This window comes from Terrapene carolina, unplaced genomic scaffold (assembly GCF_002925995.2).
Source record: "Terrapene carolina triunguis isolate 2854851 unplaced genomic scaffold, T_m_triunguis-2.0 Scaffold96, whole genome shotgun sequence".
NCBI lineage: Eukaryota > Metazoa > Chordata > Testudines > Emydidae > Terrapene > Terrapene triunguis.
Window position 1 is genome coordinate 40,645,108 of NW_020664447.1, and position 16,971 is coordinate 40,662,078.

General features: G+C 43.9%; 1 protein-coding gene across 1 annotated transcript in view; it reads left to right on the forward strand.

Annotated features, from left to right (window-relative positions):
- Positions 1 to 9,255, forward strand: part of EHD4 (EH domain containing 4) — a 66,833-nt gene extending 57,578 nt beyond the window's left edge. Inside the window, exon 6 of the mRNA XM_026651465.2 lies at positions 6,808 to 9,255. Within this exon, the coding sequence (XP_026507250.1) occupies positions 6,808 to 7,344 (537 nt within the window). The 3' untranslated portion in view covers positions 7,345 to 9,255. The remainder of the gene's footprint in view (positions 1 to 6,807) is intronic.
- Positions 9,256 to 16,971: the final 7,716 nt, after the last annotated feature.

A 16,971-nucleotide genomic window follows, 5' to 3' on the forward strand; every position in this document is an offset into this window, starting at 1 on the left:
CCCCCCCCCCCACACACACACACACAAAACATGAAAACCACCTCCCAAACTGACCAGGGTAACTAGTCACTGCACTGTGTATGTGCCCTGCTGCTGGACCTGCCCCCGCCTGTGTACCCTGCTAAAGGTGACTGTCCTGTCCAATTACCAACCCCCTTCCCCCCCTTCAGACAGACTCTCCTCCAAAAGAACATGATAGAAACAGTAATTAACAGAAACGTACATTTTATTAGCAACTACACATGAAACTGGGGGGGTGAAACTTGGACGGGGGCTTGTGTGAGGCGGGAAGGAAAGGACTTGTCAAATTTTGGGGAATGAGAGCCTTCTAGTAGTAGAGCAGTCTGCAGGGGTGGAGTGAGAGTTTTCACAGACTCTGCCGCCCCTCCTTCTTTGGACTTTGGGTGAGGGGGGTATGGGACTTGGTGGCGGGGGAGGGCGGTTACTGATAGACTGCAGCGGGGCTCTGTCCTCCTGCCTCCGTTCCTGCAGAACATCCACAAGGCGCCGGAGCGTGTCCGTTTGCTCCCTCATTAGTCCAAGCAGCGTTTGAGTCGCCTGCTGGTCTTCCTGCCGCCACCTCTCCTCACGTTCCATGTGTGTCCGGTGCATTTGGGACAAGTTCTCCCTCCACTGGGTCTGCTGTGCTGCCTGGTCTCGGGAGCAGCCCATTAGTTCCGAGAACATGTCCTCCCGCGTCCTCTTCTTCCTCCGCCTAATCTGCGCTAGCCTCTGGGAGTGTGATGCCAGGCTGTGTTGGGAGACAGTCGCAGATGTGGCTGTGGGAATGGGAAAAAGGGAGTGAATTCCTCAGAAAGATAAATTTCGTTGTGAACAAAGAACATAGTCTTTCTCTGTGAACAAGACCATGCACTGTACCTATCACATGCGCACTCAGGACAAGGTCGAATTTTCGGCCCTCGCATTCAGTGCCTGGGGTCTTGCACTGCCGATTTGAGAAGCGGGGCAGGACACCGGAATTTGTGTAGCAGGCAGACATGGTAAGCTGTAGACTTGTGGCTGCTTAAAACTTTGATAGTAGCACTGGCCTCCTTTCACATGGAAAGCAATGCTAGTCCCTGCTGCCAGCAATCCGGCAAGCATCAACTCTGCCCCCGTCCCACCCCCTCGCGGCTGTCCCAGGGAAAGATCCCTGTATGCCGCCCCTCTCCCGCCTCCACCGCGTGGCTGTAAACCGGCGGTTACAGTTCTGTAAAGGAACGGGCAAGCAGTCCCAATACTAACATTCCCCTACCTAATTCAAAGCAGGTCACCATGAGCGACATCACCCTGATGAGGATCTCAGACAGAGATAAAGAAAGAATGCTTCGGGAAAGCCTGCAAAGACCAGGGCCGTATGCCGCCATGCTCTGCAGGGCAATGATCCCGGAGTACCTGATGGTCTCCTGGCGCGGAAACGTTTCATACCACGGAGGACCCAATAAGGCCGCTCTCCCCAGGAACGTGATGCAAAGGCTTTCCAATTACCTCCAGGAGAGCTTCGTCGAGATGTCCCAGGAGGATTTCTGCTCTATCCCCGGACATGTAGACCGCATTTTACTGTAGCTGCACTGGCAGGGACTAAACAGTAGAGCGGCTTGGGCAGAACAATCATGCAAAACCGGACATTGTTAGATTTGTTTTTAATAGTTGCACTGCCAGGGACTGAAACGTTAAGCACCTAGGGCAAACTAATCATGAGAAACCCATTGTTGGTATTGTTAAAATTCCTGTTCTGTTAAAAATAAATGTTTAGAGGTTTAAAACACTTACTGGCTGATCCTTCCCCTGATTCTGTGTCCGGGTTAACAGCTGGGGACGGTTGGTAGGGAATCTCTGTGAGGGTGATGAAGAGATCCTGGCTGTCGGGGAAATCAGCGTTGCAAGCGCTGTCGACTGCCTCGTCCTCCTCATCTCCTTCCTCATCTTCCCCATCCGCTAACATGTCCGAGGAACCAGCCGTGGACAATATCCCATCCTCAGAGGCCACGGTCACTGGTGGGGTAGTGGTGGCGGCCGCACCTAGGATGGAATGCAGTGCCTCGTAGAAACGGGATGTCTGGGGCTGGGCTCCGGAGCATCCGTTTGCCTCTTTGGTCTTCTGGTAGCCTTGTCTCAGCTCCTTGATTTTCACGCAGCACTGCGTTGCATCCTGGCTGTATCCTCTCTCTGCCATGGCTTTAGAGATCTTCTCGTAGATCTTTGCATTCCATCTTTTGGAGCGCAGCTCGGAAAGCACGGACTCATCACCCCACACAGCGATGAGATCCAAGACTTCCCGATCAGTCCATGCTGGGGCCCTCTTTCTAGTCTGAGATTGCACGGCCATCTCTGCTGGAGAGCTCTGCATCGTTGCCAGTGCTGCTGAGCTCGCCACGATGTCCAAACAGGAAATGAGATTCAAACTGCCCAGACAGGAAAAGGAATTCAAATTTTCCCGGGGCTTTTCCTATGTGGCTGGTCACAGCATCCGAGCTCGGACTGCTGTCCAGAGCGTCAACAGAGTGGTGCACTGTGGGATAGCTCCCGGAGCTATTAGCGTCGATTTCCATCCGCACCTAGCCTAATTCGATATGGCCATGTCGAATATAGCGCTACTCCCCTCGTTGGGGAGGAGTACAGAAGTCGAATTTAAGAGACCTCTATATCGAACTAAATAGCATCGTGGTGTAGACGGGTGCAGGGTTTATTTGATGTAACGGCGCTAAATTCGACATAAACGCCTAGTGTAGACCAGGCCTAAGAGACTGTAAAGACATGGACCTAAATCTAAACTGTTAATCACTATTTTTAAATTAACAATAATAGATAACAAATCTGTTTGCATGAATATTTATGAGAAACTACATGAATAGCTTCAGCTGATACCATGACAAACAGGAGGCACAGATTTCTGACCCCATTACTTCAGCAACTTGAAGGAAATAAAGTTATTAAGGGCTACAGCTGGTTATAGTACCTTGGATCTGAACTTTCAGTACCATGACTTAGGCTACTTACAGCTTTTTAGAAGGTTCTGATTGCAGTGCATAGAACAGGGGTGGACAAACTATGGCCTGCAGGCCGGATCTGGCCCCTCAGGGCTTTGGATCCGGCCCGCGGGATTGCCACCACGTGGCGCCGCGGGCCCCGCTCCGCTCCGGGAAGCGGCCAGCACCACATCCCTGCAGCCCCTGGTGGGGAAGGGCTCCGCGCGCTGCTCTTGCCTGTGGGTACCTCCCCCGAAGCTCCCATTGGCCAGGAACGGGAAACCGCAGCCAATGGGAGCTTCGGGGGAAGTACCCACAGGCAAGGGCAGCATGTTCAGCTGCAGGGACGTGGTGCTGGCCGCTTCCCGGAGCAGAGTGGGCCGGGGACAGGGAAGGCAGGCAGGGAGCCTGACCTGGGCCCGGTGCGCGCCGCTGCCACCCCGGAGCCACTCCAGGTAAGCGACGCTGGGCCGGAGCCCGCACCCCAAATCCCTCCTGCACCCCACACCCCAACCCTCTGCCCTAAGCCCCCTAACCCCCTGTCTTGAGCCCACTGTCGCACTCCTCCTGCACCCCAACCCACTGCACTGAGCCCCCTGCTGCACCTTGAACCCCTCCTGCACCTGAACCCCCTTCCCTGAGCCCCCTCGTACACCCTGCACCCCTCCTCTGCCCCAACCCCTTGCCCTCAGCCCCTTCCTGCACACCGCACTCCCTCCCATACTCCAACCCCCCTGCCCCAGCCCTACATTCATGGCCCTGCATGCAATTTCCCCATCCAGATGTGGCCCTCAGGCCAAAAAGTTTGCCCACCCCTGGCATAGAACATATGCACATCCAGGAGTGGGGTATCTACGCTGCCATTACTCAAAGTACTAACACATTTTATGTAGGATTTCTCTTATTCATGTATTGTGTTTATTAGCAAAATTTGATTACTAAGTTGACATTTTAAATTCAGCTTTACTGTGCAAGAAACTCTGCTCCTAAATGCTATCACTTGTTGGATATGCTTATTGTGACAGAACAAATGCAATCATAATGTGTGAGTGCATGGTACTGCCTTGTTGTGTTAGTGACAATTATCCTTACATAAAATCTTGACCACTTTCTCTGTTCTGATGAACAAGACCAAGTCTATTGTTGAAATAGCTGTAGAAATAAAAATATAATGTAACCATTTCTGGAGCTAAATATAACCTTTATTATATATAGGTTAGACAGTTGGGATCATAAAAGTTGCCTATGTGTATTTCCTTATATTTCTCTGCTGAGTCTTCCTATCTTGCCCTGCTAAAAACCAGAGGTTGGCAAACTAGATGTCACCTTCACTACCAGTAATACCCATGGGCTATTCCTTTTAGGGAACTGAGACTTTGACGTGACACTTGTCACTAGATCATAGACTCATAGAATATCAGGGTTGGTAGGGACATCAGGAGGTCATCTAGTCCAACCCCCTGCTCAAAGCAGGACCTAATCCCAACTAAATCATCCCAGCCAGGGCTTTGTCAAGCCTGACCTTAAAAACCTCCTAAGGAAGGAGATTCCACCACCTCCCTAGGTAACCCATTCCAGTGCTTCACCACCCTCTTAGTGAAAAAGTTTTTCCTAATATCCAACCTAAACCTCCCCCACTGCAACTTGAGACCATTACTCCTTGTTCTGTCATCTGCTACCACTGAGAACAGTCTAGATCCATCCTCTTTGGAACCCCCTTTCAGGTAGTTGAAAGCAGCTATCAAATCCCCCCTCATCCTTCTCTTCTGCAGACTAAACAATCTCAGTTCCCTCAGCCTCTCCTCATAAGTCATGTGTTCCAGACCCCTAATGATTTTTGTTGCTCTCCGCTGGACTCTTTCCAGTTTTTCCACATCCTTCTTGTAGTGTGGGGCCCAAAACTGGACAAAGTACTCCAGATGAGGCTTCACCAACGTCGAATAGAGGGGAATGATCATGTCCCTCGATCTGCTGACAATGCTCCTACTTATACAGCCCAAAATGCCATTAGCCTTCTTGGCAACAAGGGCACACTGTTGACTCATATCCAGATTCTTGTCCACCGTAACTCCTAGGTCCTTTTCTGCAGAACTGCTGCCTAGTCACTCAGTCCCTAGTCTGTAGCAGTGCATGGGATTCTTCCTTCCTAAGTGCAGGAGTCTGCACTTGTCCTTGTTGAACCTCATCAGATTTCTTTTAGCCCAATCCTCTAATTTGTCTAGGTCCCTCTGTATCCTGTCCCTACCCTCCAGCATATCTACCACTCCTCTCAGTTTAGTGTCATCTGCAGACTTGCTGAGGGTGCAGTCCACGCCATCCTCCAGATCATTAATGAAGATATTGAACAAAACCGGCCCCAGGACCAACCCTTGGGACACTCCGCTTGATTACGGCTGCCAACTAGACATGGAGCCATTGATCGCTACCCTTTGAGCCCGACAATCTAGCCAGCTTTCTATCCACCTTACAGTCCATTCATCCAGCTTCTTTAGCTTGCTGGCAAGAATACTGTGGGAGACTGTATCAAAAGCTTTTCTAAAGTCAAGGAATAACACGTCCACTGCTTTCCTCTCATCCACAGCGCCAGTTATCTCATCAGTGAGGACAAGCTGTTCCTGGCTGGCCTTGTTGCCACATGCCCTCAGGAATCTTTGCTCTTTGCCATTTTCATTTTCACTTGGGTGTTTGTGCGAAGCATTTGAAATGACAGCTAATTAGATAGCAACATTTCATAGCAGCCTGAAATATTTTAATAGCTTTATCTCCGCCGTAAAAGTACATCAACAAGGGCCTGATCTCGCACACCTTACTTGGGCAGGACTCCCAGTGAAATCAGTGGGAGTTATAGCTGAGTAGGAAGGTCCAGGTAGGACCGTATTAAAACATTAGTATTGCTGGCATGGGAATAAGGAGTTTGCTTTATTGTACATGGTAGTGTCCAATAAGTATATAGTACATTACCTAAAACCTGTTTTAACATTAAAGGTATGACAAAAAACAGGGAAGTTCAGTGAACTTAAGTATGACATTTAGTCCTTAACTTGCCTGATTAAAAAAAGATTGTGAAATTGTAAATGAAATCAGTTATTTGAGTTGTAGAAGTTGGGTCGGGGGGGAATTAACTCTAGCTAGAGGGAGGTTCCCCTTATAACTGGAAAAAGTGCTACAGAACATCTTTGTTACTCTTGAGAGACATGGGGCTAAATAAAATTTGTTATGCACAGTGAATTTGTACTCCCAAGTTATGCTTCCCCTTCATTCCCATAGGCCACTGACAAAAAGGGTTTGTTACAAAATTGAGTCTTGATGCTGCAAATATTTTGACTCGTGTTTTTAACTTTCAGTGGATTCGTAAGTGTTTGCAAGGTTGGGGCCTTACTGGTGAACCTCACGCTCTTCCTGTGATGTAATTCCTTATTGATATTCATATCTAAATATTTTCTTACAAAGAATACTATTAAATGGAAAACTTTGTCAGTTAACATATATATAAACTGACAGTTTTCTGTAAAATATTTGTTTCTTGAGAAAAATGTAAATGTATTTTATTAGGGAAGGATATAATAACTGACTCATTGGAAAATTATGCTTAGACTTTCGAATTTAAGGCTGATCAGTGTATGAGGGTATACATATAAAACGCAAACTTTTGTTTCTTTTTCAAGTGGGTTTAGTTTTGAGTTTCTGCACTGGGAATTGTTTCAAATGAGACCTCTGCAGACAGAAATCTCATTTGAAGGAGTTCCTTCAACAGAATTTGCTCTTAAAAAAAAAAAAAAATGAAACTTTTGGCAAATGTTTTGTTTAATCATTGGTATGTGTGTTTTGTTATTGACAGGAACAGCTGGAGAACTATGACTTCTCTAAATTTCATTCTCTGAAACCAAAGCTGATTGAAGCTGTGGATAACATGTTGGCCAATAAAATCGCCTCTCTGATGAGCCTGATGAGCCAGGAAGAAAGCAACATGCCTACACCGATGGTGCATGGTGGAGCCTTTGATGGCACCACGACCGGACCCTTTGACCAGGGATATGGGGAAGGTGCCAGGGAAGGAGCTGATGAGGAGGAGTGGGTTATTGCCAAAGATAAACCTGTATATGATGAGATCTTCTATACTCTGTCACCAATCAATGGCAAAATCTCTGGGGTCAATGCAAAGAAGGAAATGGTGAACTCCAAACTGCCGAACAGCGTCCTGGGGAAAATCTGGAAACTTGCAGATTGTGATAATGACGGCATGTTGGACGAGGAGGAGTTTGCACTGGCAAAACATCTCATCAAGATTAAACTGGATGGGTATGAACTGCCCAGCATCCTACCACCTCACCTGGTGCCACCATCACACAGGAAACCTTTGCAGGTGTCAGAGTGAAAAACACAGGGAGGAGATTAAGTGAGGGATGGAGGGAACTGAAAGCCTTCTGAATCTTTTTACAGATGAGTTGAACCATCAAGGCTTGAAATTGGGTTTAGAGGCAATCTTTAAATCACATATCAGATTTCAAACAAATTACTGGAACCAGCAGCATAGTACAGAGGTTACTTGTGTAATAGCTCTGGCTGACCTTCACTGAGACGGGTTTATCACAAGTGCCTTTTGTAACTACTTCCACACCTTACATTGCTAAGATAGCAAGGCTTTCTTTGAGAATCACCCTGTCCATGTCTCACTGTATTTACAACCAAAAAGCAGAAAAGACATAGACCACACCTACAATCATGTACTAAACATGAATACCTAGGAAATACAAAGCTCCCCAGATGGTTTAGCAAGTGGAAGGAAATGTTAAAGCTCAAACCCACCTGTTTCTAGAAGGCATACATTTGTTTAATAAAGATACTTTAGGTGCCTTTGTGAATGTCAGCATCCCTAGCTTTAGAAAAGACAGAAATACAAAGGACTTTGCCTTCATGTTCTGCTGTTGATTTTAATAATATTAACTTGTGGGAGGGAAGGGGGACATGGGTAGAACTTTTTATAAGAATGTTTTGGACATGAGCAGAAAGATAAGAATTTTTACCAGAGATTATTTTTTAAAATCTGCAATTTATTAAAACTGTTTATATCTGTCAACTGCGCATTGTGGTAAACAGAAGAGATGCTTCCTTTTGCTTTGTGCATAAAATAATGTGCAACTGACCCATCAGCTAAAAAGATTTGGATCCCCACTGTGTTGGGGATGGGAATTTCGAGATTTCTGTTTAGCTGCTTTGCACATTGTTTAGTGTAAATTCCTGAACTTTTCCAGTTATAGCACTGTTTGGTCCTGGTTCTTGGAAGCACGGGAATTCACGTGTTTTAGCAGAAACAGAGGCCTTGTTTTGAAGCATGAGGGAAGGGTGTATTGTATTAAACTTCTTTTCAGGATATTCAGTATGCATATTTAGTTGGCTTGATAAATTCTCTTGGGATTTACACTCAAAGTTTACAACCAATTATATGGATATTCTTACGTCCAAGTATTCTTTTTAGTTTCTTTTATTTCAGCAGAATTTTGAATTCTTTCCTTTAATGGGAAGCTGGCAAATGTAGAAAAGATGTTCCACTCCTACTGTAGCATCATCTTCAGAAGGTAGGCCACTAAGGGGCCAAGCCAACTTCCACTGAAGTTAACGAGAGTCTTTCAACTGACTTTCACAAAAGCTGGATTGGTCCCTTAAAGCATTGTTAATTTACTAAAGAAACATTTGGAAAGGAAAGAAGTGCACCAACACTTCACTTCACCATCCTTCCCAATTGTACAATCAAAGAAAATTGATCATGTGAGCTACGCACAACTTATTCTAACATCCCTGTTCTCAGTGCTCCAGAGGAAAGTGATTCTCCATCCCCATTAATTTTAATATGCTTTTTCTTTTTGCACGGGGAGTGGGGAATAGAACAACAATTCCTTCCTGACACCAAACTTGGCAGTTAGTTTAGTTATGTGCATGTGAGTGAGAATCACCTTGTAATCCATATATAGCATAAAATACTATAGGTATCAAAAGTACTGTAACTTTGAGCACTTTTTTCCCCTTGAATCCAAGTAAGGTGGTGTAACAGGGTTCCATGTCCTGCCCCTCTTCCTGGGGCCTGCTTGCTGCCCCCAATAAGGCTCAGAGAGGCTTCAGGGTTGTGAAACACCCATGTCTTTATTTAGATAAGGTTCTCCCACCACCAGTGTCTATCTATACACAAGTCTTGCAGGATTAGTCACCTCCTTTACAGATAGAGGCAGCCTTCAGCTAGGAGGCCTCCAGTTCCCTCCCTGACTGACTTCTCCCTGGCTGCCCCCTGCTTTCTGGCTGCCTCCCAGCCTTTATAGCGCTTGGCTTGTCAGGCCAGCAGGTGTTGCCAATCCTCAGGTCTGCATCAGGCCTTTTCCATCAGCCCCAATCTGTTTCCCCTGATTGGAGCTGACTGGGCAGGGGTTAATTAGGTGCTTTTGCACCAGCACCCTGCTACAGGTGGATTCTGGAATTACCTTCTGGGACAGACCAATCTAAAGAGTGATTGACTAACCTCTTGGGTGAAGGAGGGAGAATTTCCTGAGAGTAACTAAGGAGATTAATTTATTCATGTCTGAATAGCAATGACTTTATAGCAGAATTTTCAGAAGCCTTTATGGCTCATTGCTAACTTTGAGCACTCAGCATATGACCTTCCAGTGATGTGTTGTACAGCCTCCCTCTATCTCCTCACCAGTTCCCTATTTCCTGAGTATAGTTGGTTTTAAATGTATAATTTTCAGGAATGTCCATGTGTTAAGTACGTAAATGCTCTAAGAAGATCCTCCCCTACATAGCTTTTTTTTTTTTTTTTTCTCAAGTTTGTATAAATTCAAGCTCTTCAACTTAGCCACTTATTTCAGATCTTTCAATACTTTTGATCAATCTAGTAGCTCTTCCATATGCCTTCTACAGAATTCATACATCCCTGGGCAGACAGACCAAATCTTAGACATGGGTCCTTGGTTGAAACTTCACCATGAGTTTGTATTGCACAACAGTACACTCTCCATTGGATTGTTTTTAATCATTTGATGTAGCTTAGTATTGTTATTCTTTGCTGTAGTTTAACAATGTGTTCACATCTTTACTACAGCTAACATGTAATTTGAAGACTAAAGACATACACAATATAAAAAACTCACCAAATGGAAGCAAAATTGTAATCCATCTTTATGCATAACTCTAGCTTATAGCTATAGTAAGGTCTTATGGTATATATACCAATAAATATTTATCCATTCTTATATGTGTGTGCTAATTGTAAGTATTCCATTAGAAGGTTCTTTATTAAGTTGTTTTAGAACCCTTAAGATAATTCAAAGAACTGATCTAATTCACAAATGAATGAGATGCTTTTTTGTAATCAACTGTTAGCTGTATTACCTTCACTCAGTGTAATAAGTGAGAGAGGACTGTCTATCCACCATCTCTTCAGTAGCATCCACTTGACTGTTTGATTGATACTGCTAGTATTTTTTGTTAAACGAATCAAACATCTCAAATCTCTTAGCATGTCTGTGTAAAACTGAAAAGTAGTACTTCAGGGTCTCAAGTTAATTTACAACCAAGATGTTAAATCCATACACACACTATTTAATTAGCTTGTGGTTATACCCAGTGATTAGAACTGAGTACCTAATTCAAAGCAACTCTTCCAACAGTAATTAGATACATGTTTGTTGATATTGAAATCTTACTATTGGTTTTTGGCTGGAGACAAACCCACTTCTGCATCAATTCAGCCATAAGGTTATTTGTTGTCAGTGCATAAGCTCTCGTACATCTTTGCCCTAGAGTCCATCTAATGCATTGGTGTTTGGAAAGGAAGTTCATTCTTCTTGACTGTAGTAACAACAATATGAAAGCTCTCCAGTGAGCTTGTAAGTTCTTATATAAGCATAGTATGTTACCAGAAATCTCTACCAGAAGTGTCCAATCTGTATTCTGCCGATGTGCTGACTGTGCTTTCATCTGCCTCAGGTTCTATGTTCTCTGAGGCTTTCACATTAACACTAGCCAATGAGTGTGATCTGGAGTTCTGAAATATGCTTGCTGATATGTTAAATATAATATTGAATCCATTACTCCAGCTTCAGTCATCACTAAGGTTGTGGAGACGGGGGGCGGAAGGGAATGGAGATTTTCTCAGCATTGCCACGGTCGTACACCATTAGCTCGGTAACCATTTTACCAAGGCTGAATATCTTACGTGTGTCTCTGGTTCTCTGTATCGCTTCTAATTGCTTTGAAGGTCTGTGTAAAGTTGCATAAGTCCCTTCTATGGTATTCAGTTTTTCAGACAATTACAATTTTTCAGGGGTCTTGGCACGTCTTCCATCAAGTAGGTTTTTGCGTTTACCTGTCCCCAAAGTCTCCAGTTGGAGATGCTCAGGTATTCTGCTTTGTTCACGATTCCCTTTTACCTTTTCTTTGCCGCTGACTCTTAATGCTTTGAAAAAAAAAATTCTCCAGTTTCCTTTTGATATTTTTGTGAGGATTGCTCAGGTTTCCAATTGAAATTTACCTCTGTTTCTTTTCTATTTTATACATGTTCTTCTGACCTGGTGTTAGGCCTGATGAATCCAGTGTGCCCTCTGCTTTGTCTCTCATGATGTACATGAGAAACGTATACTTGATGTTACTCAATTTTGTTGATGAACTCTGAAACAACAAAAAGCTGTTCAAAACTGTCCATGTTGGCTATGCTAATTATCAGAAAAATTAAAGATTACTGGAGCATGTATGGGGAAATAACTCCATTGTCCTGAAGGGGGCAATGATTTCTGTTCCTTTTAGCTTGTGTTTTATTCCCTGCTGCTTCTGTGTCACCAAGGCAACTTGTTGATTTCCTCAAAGCTATTGTATAAATGACCCTTTGCATTTCTAGGCCCCTTAAAGCTACCCTATTTGTGGCCTGAAGCCTACTTTCTTAGCAGAGCTTCCTCTTTACTTATCCTCCTGAAGGATACAGTTTATTTTTCTTTTCCTGTCTGCTTTTCCTTGGTTGTTTCCTCTTTGAGCTGATCATACCCTTACACACATTGTCCGCGCACTTAGTGCTCGCTCTCTCCTCTTTCAGCTCAGCTGTGGCAGGACAGCATGTTTTTAGGGTTCCTCCAGTGTTTGGGGGACGTGAGATGGAAAACAAACTTTTCCCTTACTGAAGAGGAGCTTCACTTCTTCCTTTCCCATTTATCTCAGTTCCCTGCATGTGGGAGGCAGCCACTTCTGATACTGTCATGGAGTTGCTTTCTATTAATGACATGATTTGCACTACTTCCAGGTTTAATGGGGTTTTCAGTAGTAAAGTCCCTTCCAGCACAAAGTCAATGGGAGTTTTGCCTGAGTATGGACTGCAGGATTTGGTCCATGGGTTTTTTCATGAACAGAGTTGTAGATTGTACATTCCTTTTAAGGCAAGAAGGATACCAAAGAGCAAGGGAAACTGATACAAGAATATCTTTCTTAAAATCTGCTGGTCCAGACTGTTTGCAACTTAAACTAATGCCTTCTCCCATCCTAGATGTGAAGTTGTGCTTTGAGAAGGAACTACCTGAGCGTTACCCAGATTCTGCTCTGTGTGAAATCAATGGAGCCATTTTAGATGGTGACAGAAGGGTGACACTACTTTACCCAGCCAGACTTTCAGGCCCTTGTATCAAGGGTTCCCTGCTCTAGTTAATTATTCTTGAACATTCAGTCTGTTTTTCATTACTCTTCCTTCCTTAATACAGTTTAGTCACACACACACACCCAACCCCTCCCGAGCCAGTTAAGGGCAAAATTCAGTCCCATTAACTTCAGTGGGGTTGTGCCCATTTATGTCAGGGCTGAATCTAGCCCTGGGTCTGTACAAAAGCCTTGTTATGTTTAATAGTGACACTGATCTTCTATGTAATTTATGCTGCAGGTTATAAAATCACTTTATTTTTATCATATAATATTCTTTTGTTTAATAGAAATTGAGATTTTAGAAGCAATTGTACTAAAAGCTGTTACATTTGTTTGATATCTGCAGTCGGGCAACTGCACATCCCAGCACCTTCCCTGAGTATTTTGGCTGGGGAGATTCACTGGGGAAAAATGGGAAGAATCTTTTACTGCAGTCTACTGCAGCGTAGGAGGAAAATAGGATCTGGGTATCTGCTGATCCTCCAGCCCTACACCTGCCTTACTGCTGACCTTTCTGTATACAGATACACAGGGGTCCATAGTGTACCTGGGCTGCGAATTACCACTATGTGTAGCCTCCAAATCTTGAGTCCTTCTGACACAATGGAACCATAATTGTTCCACTACTTTGGGACCTTCCCTACCTGCTGAAGAGAAGAGCAGGATTTGTCCCTCAGTGACTTGCTGTCATTCATTTTATCTTTCTAGTTTTGTTAGTGAAAAGGTGGAGGCACAACCTTCTTTCCACTCCTGTGTGTGTAGGCTACCACTTCATGGCACTTTCAACATTGGTAATGAATAGAGCCGGTCAAATTTTCAGATGAAACATGTTGATTTTGCCCAAATTTTATTTTGAAACAATCAAAATGCTTCATTTAGATAAAGTCAAAACATCTCATTTTAACTGTTATAGTCAAGCAACTTGTGAAGCCATCAAAAGCGTCTCCCCGCTCTTCCGCCCCACATATCCTTTGCCATTCTTTTAAAAGAATTACGACACTGTTGGGGAAGAGTGGAAAGAGGGGAAGAAGGATACAGGAGAGGGAATTTTGACAGCAAGAAACGTGGAACCTGAGCTTCAATGTTCTTTGCCATTACTAGAGAACTGAGTGAAATCTGGTTTTTCCATTTCATGGCAAATGCTGCAATTCTGAAATTGGCTTTTCTTCCAAATTCAGAATTTCCTGCAGAAAAGAATATTTAAAAAAATTATTTTGACCATATAATTTCAAGAAAGTCAAAATTTTTCATTTCAATGAAGTAAAAAATGTTGAAAAGTCCTAAATGAAATGTGTTTTCTGATTAGTTGCTGGGAACTACATTACAACATCACCACCACCACTCAGTTTGACGTTATTATTATTATTATTATTATTATTATTGTGCTCAGGAAAGACCCAGGACTGGGGTCTTGTCTATACTAGAAAGAGTTTGCCAGGCCTCACCCCATACACCCAGAACCCTCCTAACAATCCATATCTGAACCCTACCCCACTGAACCTCAACCCCTGCATCTGGAGCTCCCTTGCACCCAGACTCCCTGCTTCCGGACCCCCATCCCCGCACCCCAGAACACCCCCCACTGAGCTCCCTGCATTCAAACCCCCACCCTGATGAGCCCCACCCCCTGCACCACCCTTAGCGCCCACATCCAGACACCCATACCACTGATCCTCAACTAGCTGCAAGTCCTAAATGAATGGCAGACCCCCACCCCACCAAGCCCGACTCCCCCAGCACCCAGACCCCTCCACTGAGCCCCAACCCCCCTGCAGAGTCCCATTGCACCTGGAACCAAGCCCCTCCCCCCCCCCAACAAGCCTCTGTGCATCCAGATCCCGCAACACCTAGACCCCCTCCTCCCCCCAACGGAGCTGCCTGCACCCAGATTGTCTCACACATAACCCTTTAATCCCACACCTGGATCCCCCCACACTGAGCCCCTTCACACTTGGATCCTGCCTAGTTGAGCCTGCCTGCCCCACACCTGGAAGGGCCTTATATGTCCACACCTAGTGTACAACATGTGTCTTTGGTGTAAGGCATGGAAACTTATACAGAACCTGCTCTTCATATGCCTGTCTCAAGCGAGTGATATTATTAGTCCCTCACTTTCATCAACTTACCTACACTTAAAAATGCATAGCTTTTCTAACAATGTGCTGTTTCTACAGTTTGATAGTTTGTCATTTTAATTCAATCAAAAGAGTTTAGGACATATTTTCTGTTTTGTGCGTGTAATTTCCTGGGCACTGAGAACATGCCACTTTGCATTTTCTGTTTTACACAATCGCCTGTCCTTGTGCCATTGTAAAATATTTAAAGTTCATGCCAAAGGTATTGTCTCTCATTTTTAAGGAAATGTTTAATAGCAATTTCTTGGTGCATATTCCAGTCTGTACAAGTAAGGAAACTAGGGCATACATTCATTGAGGTTTGTACTTTGGTTACATGCACAATAAATTCCATACAGATACTGTAATATGTTTTATTTATATATATATATTTGAATATGCTTTGTAATCACTTTCAGGTGGTTGTGATAAAACTTGCTGATTAATAAACCGTTAAACTACCTATTCTTTGGGGTTTGTAAAACTTTGTTTCTGAGAGGAAAAACAATTAGAGGAGGAAGTTTGGTCTAGTCATTTAGATCATATACCCCTGAATTACTACTTCCTTCTGTGCTACAGAGTACTCTAGTCTATTACTCAGGAGTCCCAGCGCTACCATTACCTAGCCATGTTACCATGGGCAAGCCACTTAATCTCTGTGCCTCAGTTTACTTCTCTGTAAATAGGTCATGATGCTTGCCTTACAGGTGCTGTGAAATAACCAGTATGGGGCTCTGCTTATTCTGTGGCCCTAGAATTTGCTGCAGAATCCAGTGCCTACCCCAGAACTGTGCTCCAGGACCTGTTTTCATTTTTAAAAAATCCCTTTCTAGCTCTTGTGGTTGAAAATAACCTCCAGATGTGAACTGAGCATAAACTGACGTAGTGATATCTTTCTGTGTATACAAACAGGCTGTTATGAAAATGTTACAGATGGGAGTCCAGGGGAATGTCCAAAGAGAAGAAAGCAGCAGAGCATAATAACAGAACCAGCTGAGTATGACGCTCAGGGGAATCTACTCTGTTATGCAATTAAACGTTATAGTTAGAACATATTGATAAAAGTTGAGAATGTCTAAAACAATAAATTCTTAAAACAAATTCCTTCCAGGTGTGTAGTCCAGGAACGTTGAATGAACAAATGCAAATATATGTCTGTAAAATGGAGAGAGTAGTAGTAGAATCCCCCTTTGATTTGCCTCCCTAGGAATATGAGCGCACGACGTCCCTGATCAATGCATAGAAAAATCACAATACTTTTCCAGCAGTGTTGCTGCTTCTGCAGCAGGAAGGTAGAATTGTGCATTTCTGAGCCAGTTATTGATTGATATACTTGTGCCATAAGAGAATTTGATATTCTGGATAAGAGCTTCAAGAAATCTGCAAGGATGGCGAAGACCCTGATGATAATTTAATAGCAAACATTCTTCAGGTCTTTGATCATGGTAGGAACTGTATGTTCCATGGGGACTATTGGAAATGGATTTATTGTGGTTATGAATTTCATTGAGTGGATTAAAAGCACAAAACTCACCACATGTGATGCTATCCTGATCACTTTGGGCTTATCCAGATCTTTCTTTCCAATGAACACTACTTGTGCATGCTGTCTGCATTTTGTGCTATCCTTTCCTTTATAGACAGAATCAAGGGAAAGACACTGTTGCTGTCCTTTGTCTTACTAAATTATACCAGTGCCTAGTTTGTCACCTGATGGTTTTCTACAGTGTGAAAATTGTCAACTTGAACCAGCCCATCTTTCTCCCCCAGCTGAAACTGAGACTCCTTGGGCTGTTGCTGTGGTTGCCCCTGGGCTCAGTGCTTCTCTTTCTGATCACCTGTATCCCATTCGCATGAGGTAGTCGCAGAACATCCAGTAACAATTCAATTTCCAATCTTTCTGGAAATTGCACTGAAATCGTTCCATGAAAGACGAACGAGTTTAACTTATTTTTTTAGCTTCAGCATTGGATTTTCCCTGCCCGCCATCATGTTTATCATTTCTGCAGTCCAGTTACGTCTCCATAGAGATGTGACTATCAGGCAGATGCAATGGTGTTCATCCAGTTTCAGCAGCGCAAATAGAGAGGCCCATGTAGGTGCCATTTAAAGCTCTGCTCTTGTTTTTCTTCCTTCATGTGTTGAATTGTGTAGCTTTTATTCTCTTTTCATATATGTTGAAGGTCATGAGCCCTTGGAGATGGCTTTGTGCAATAGTG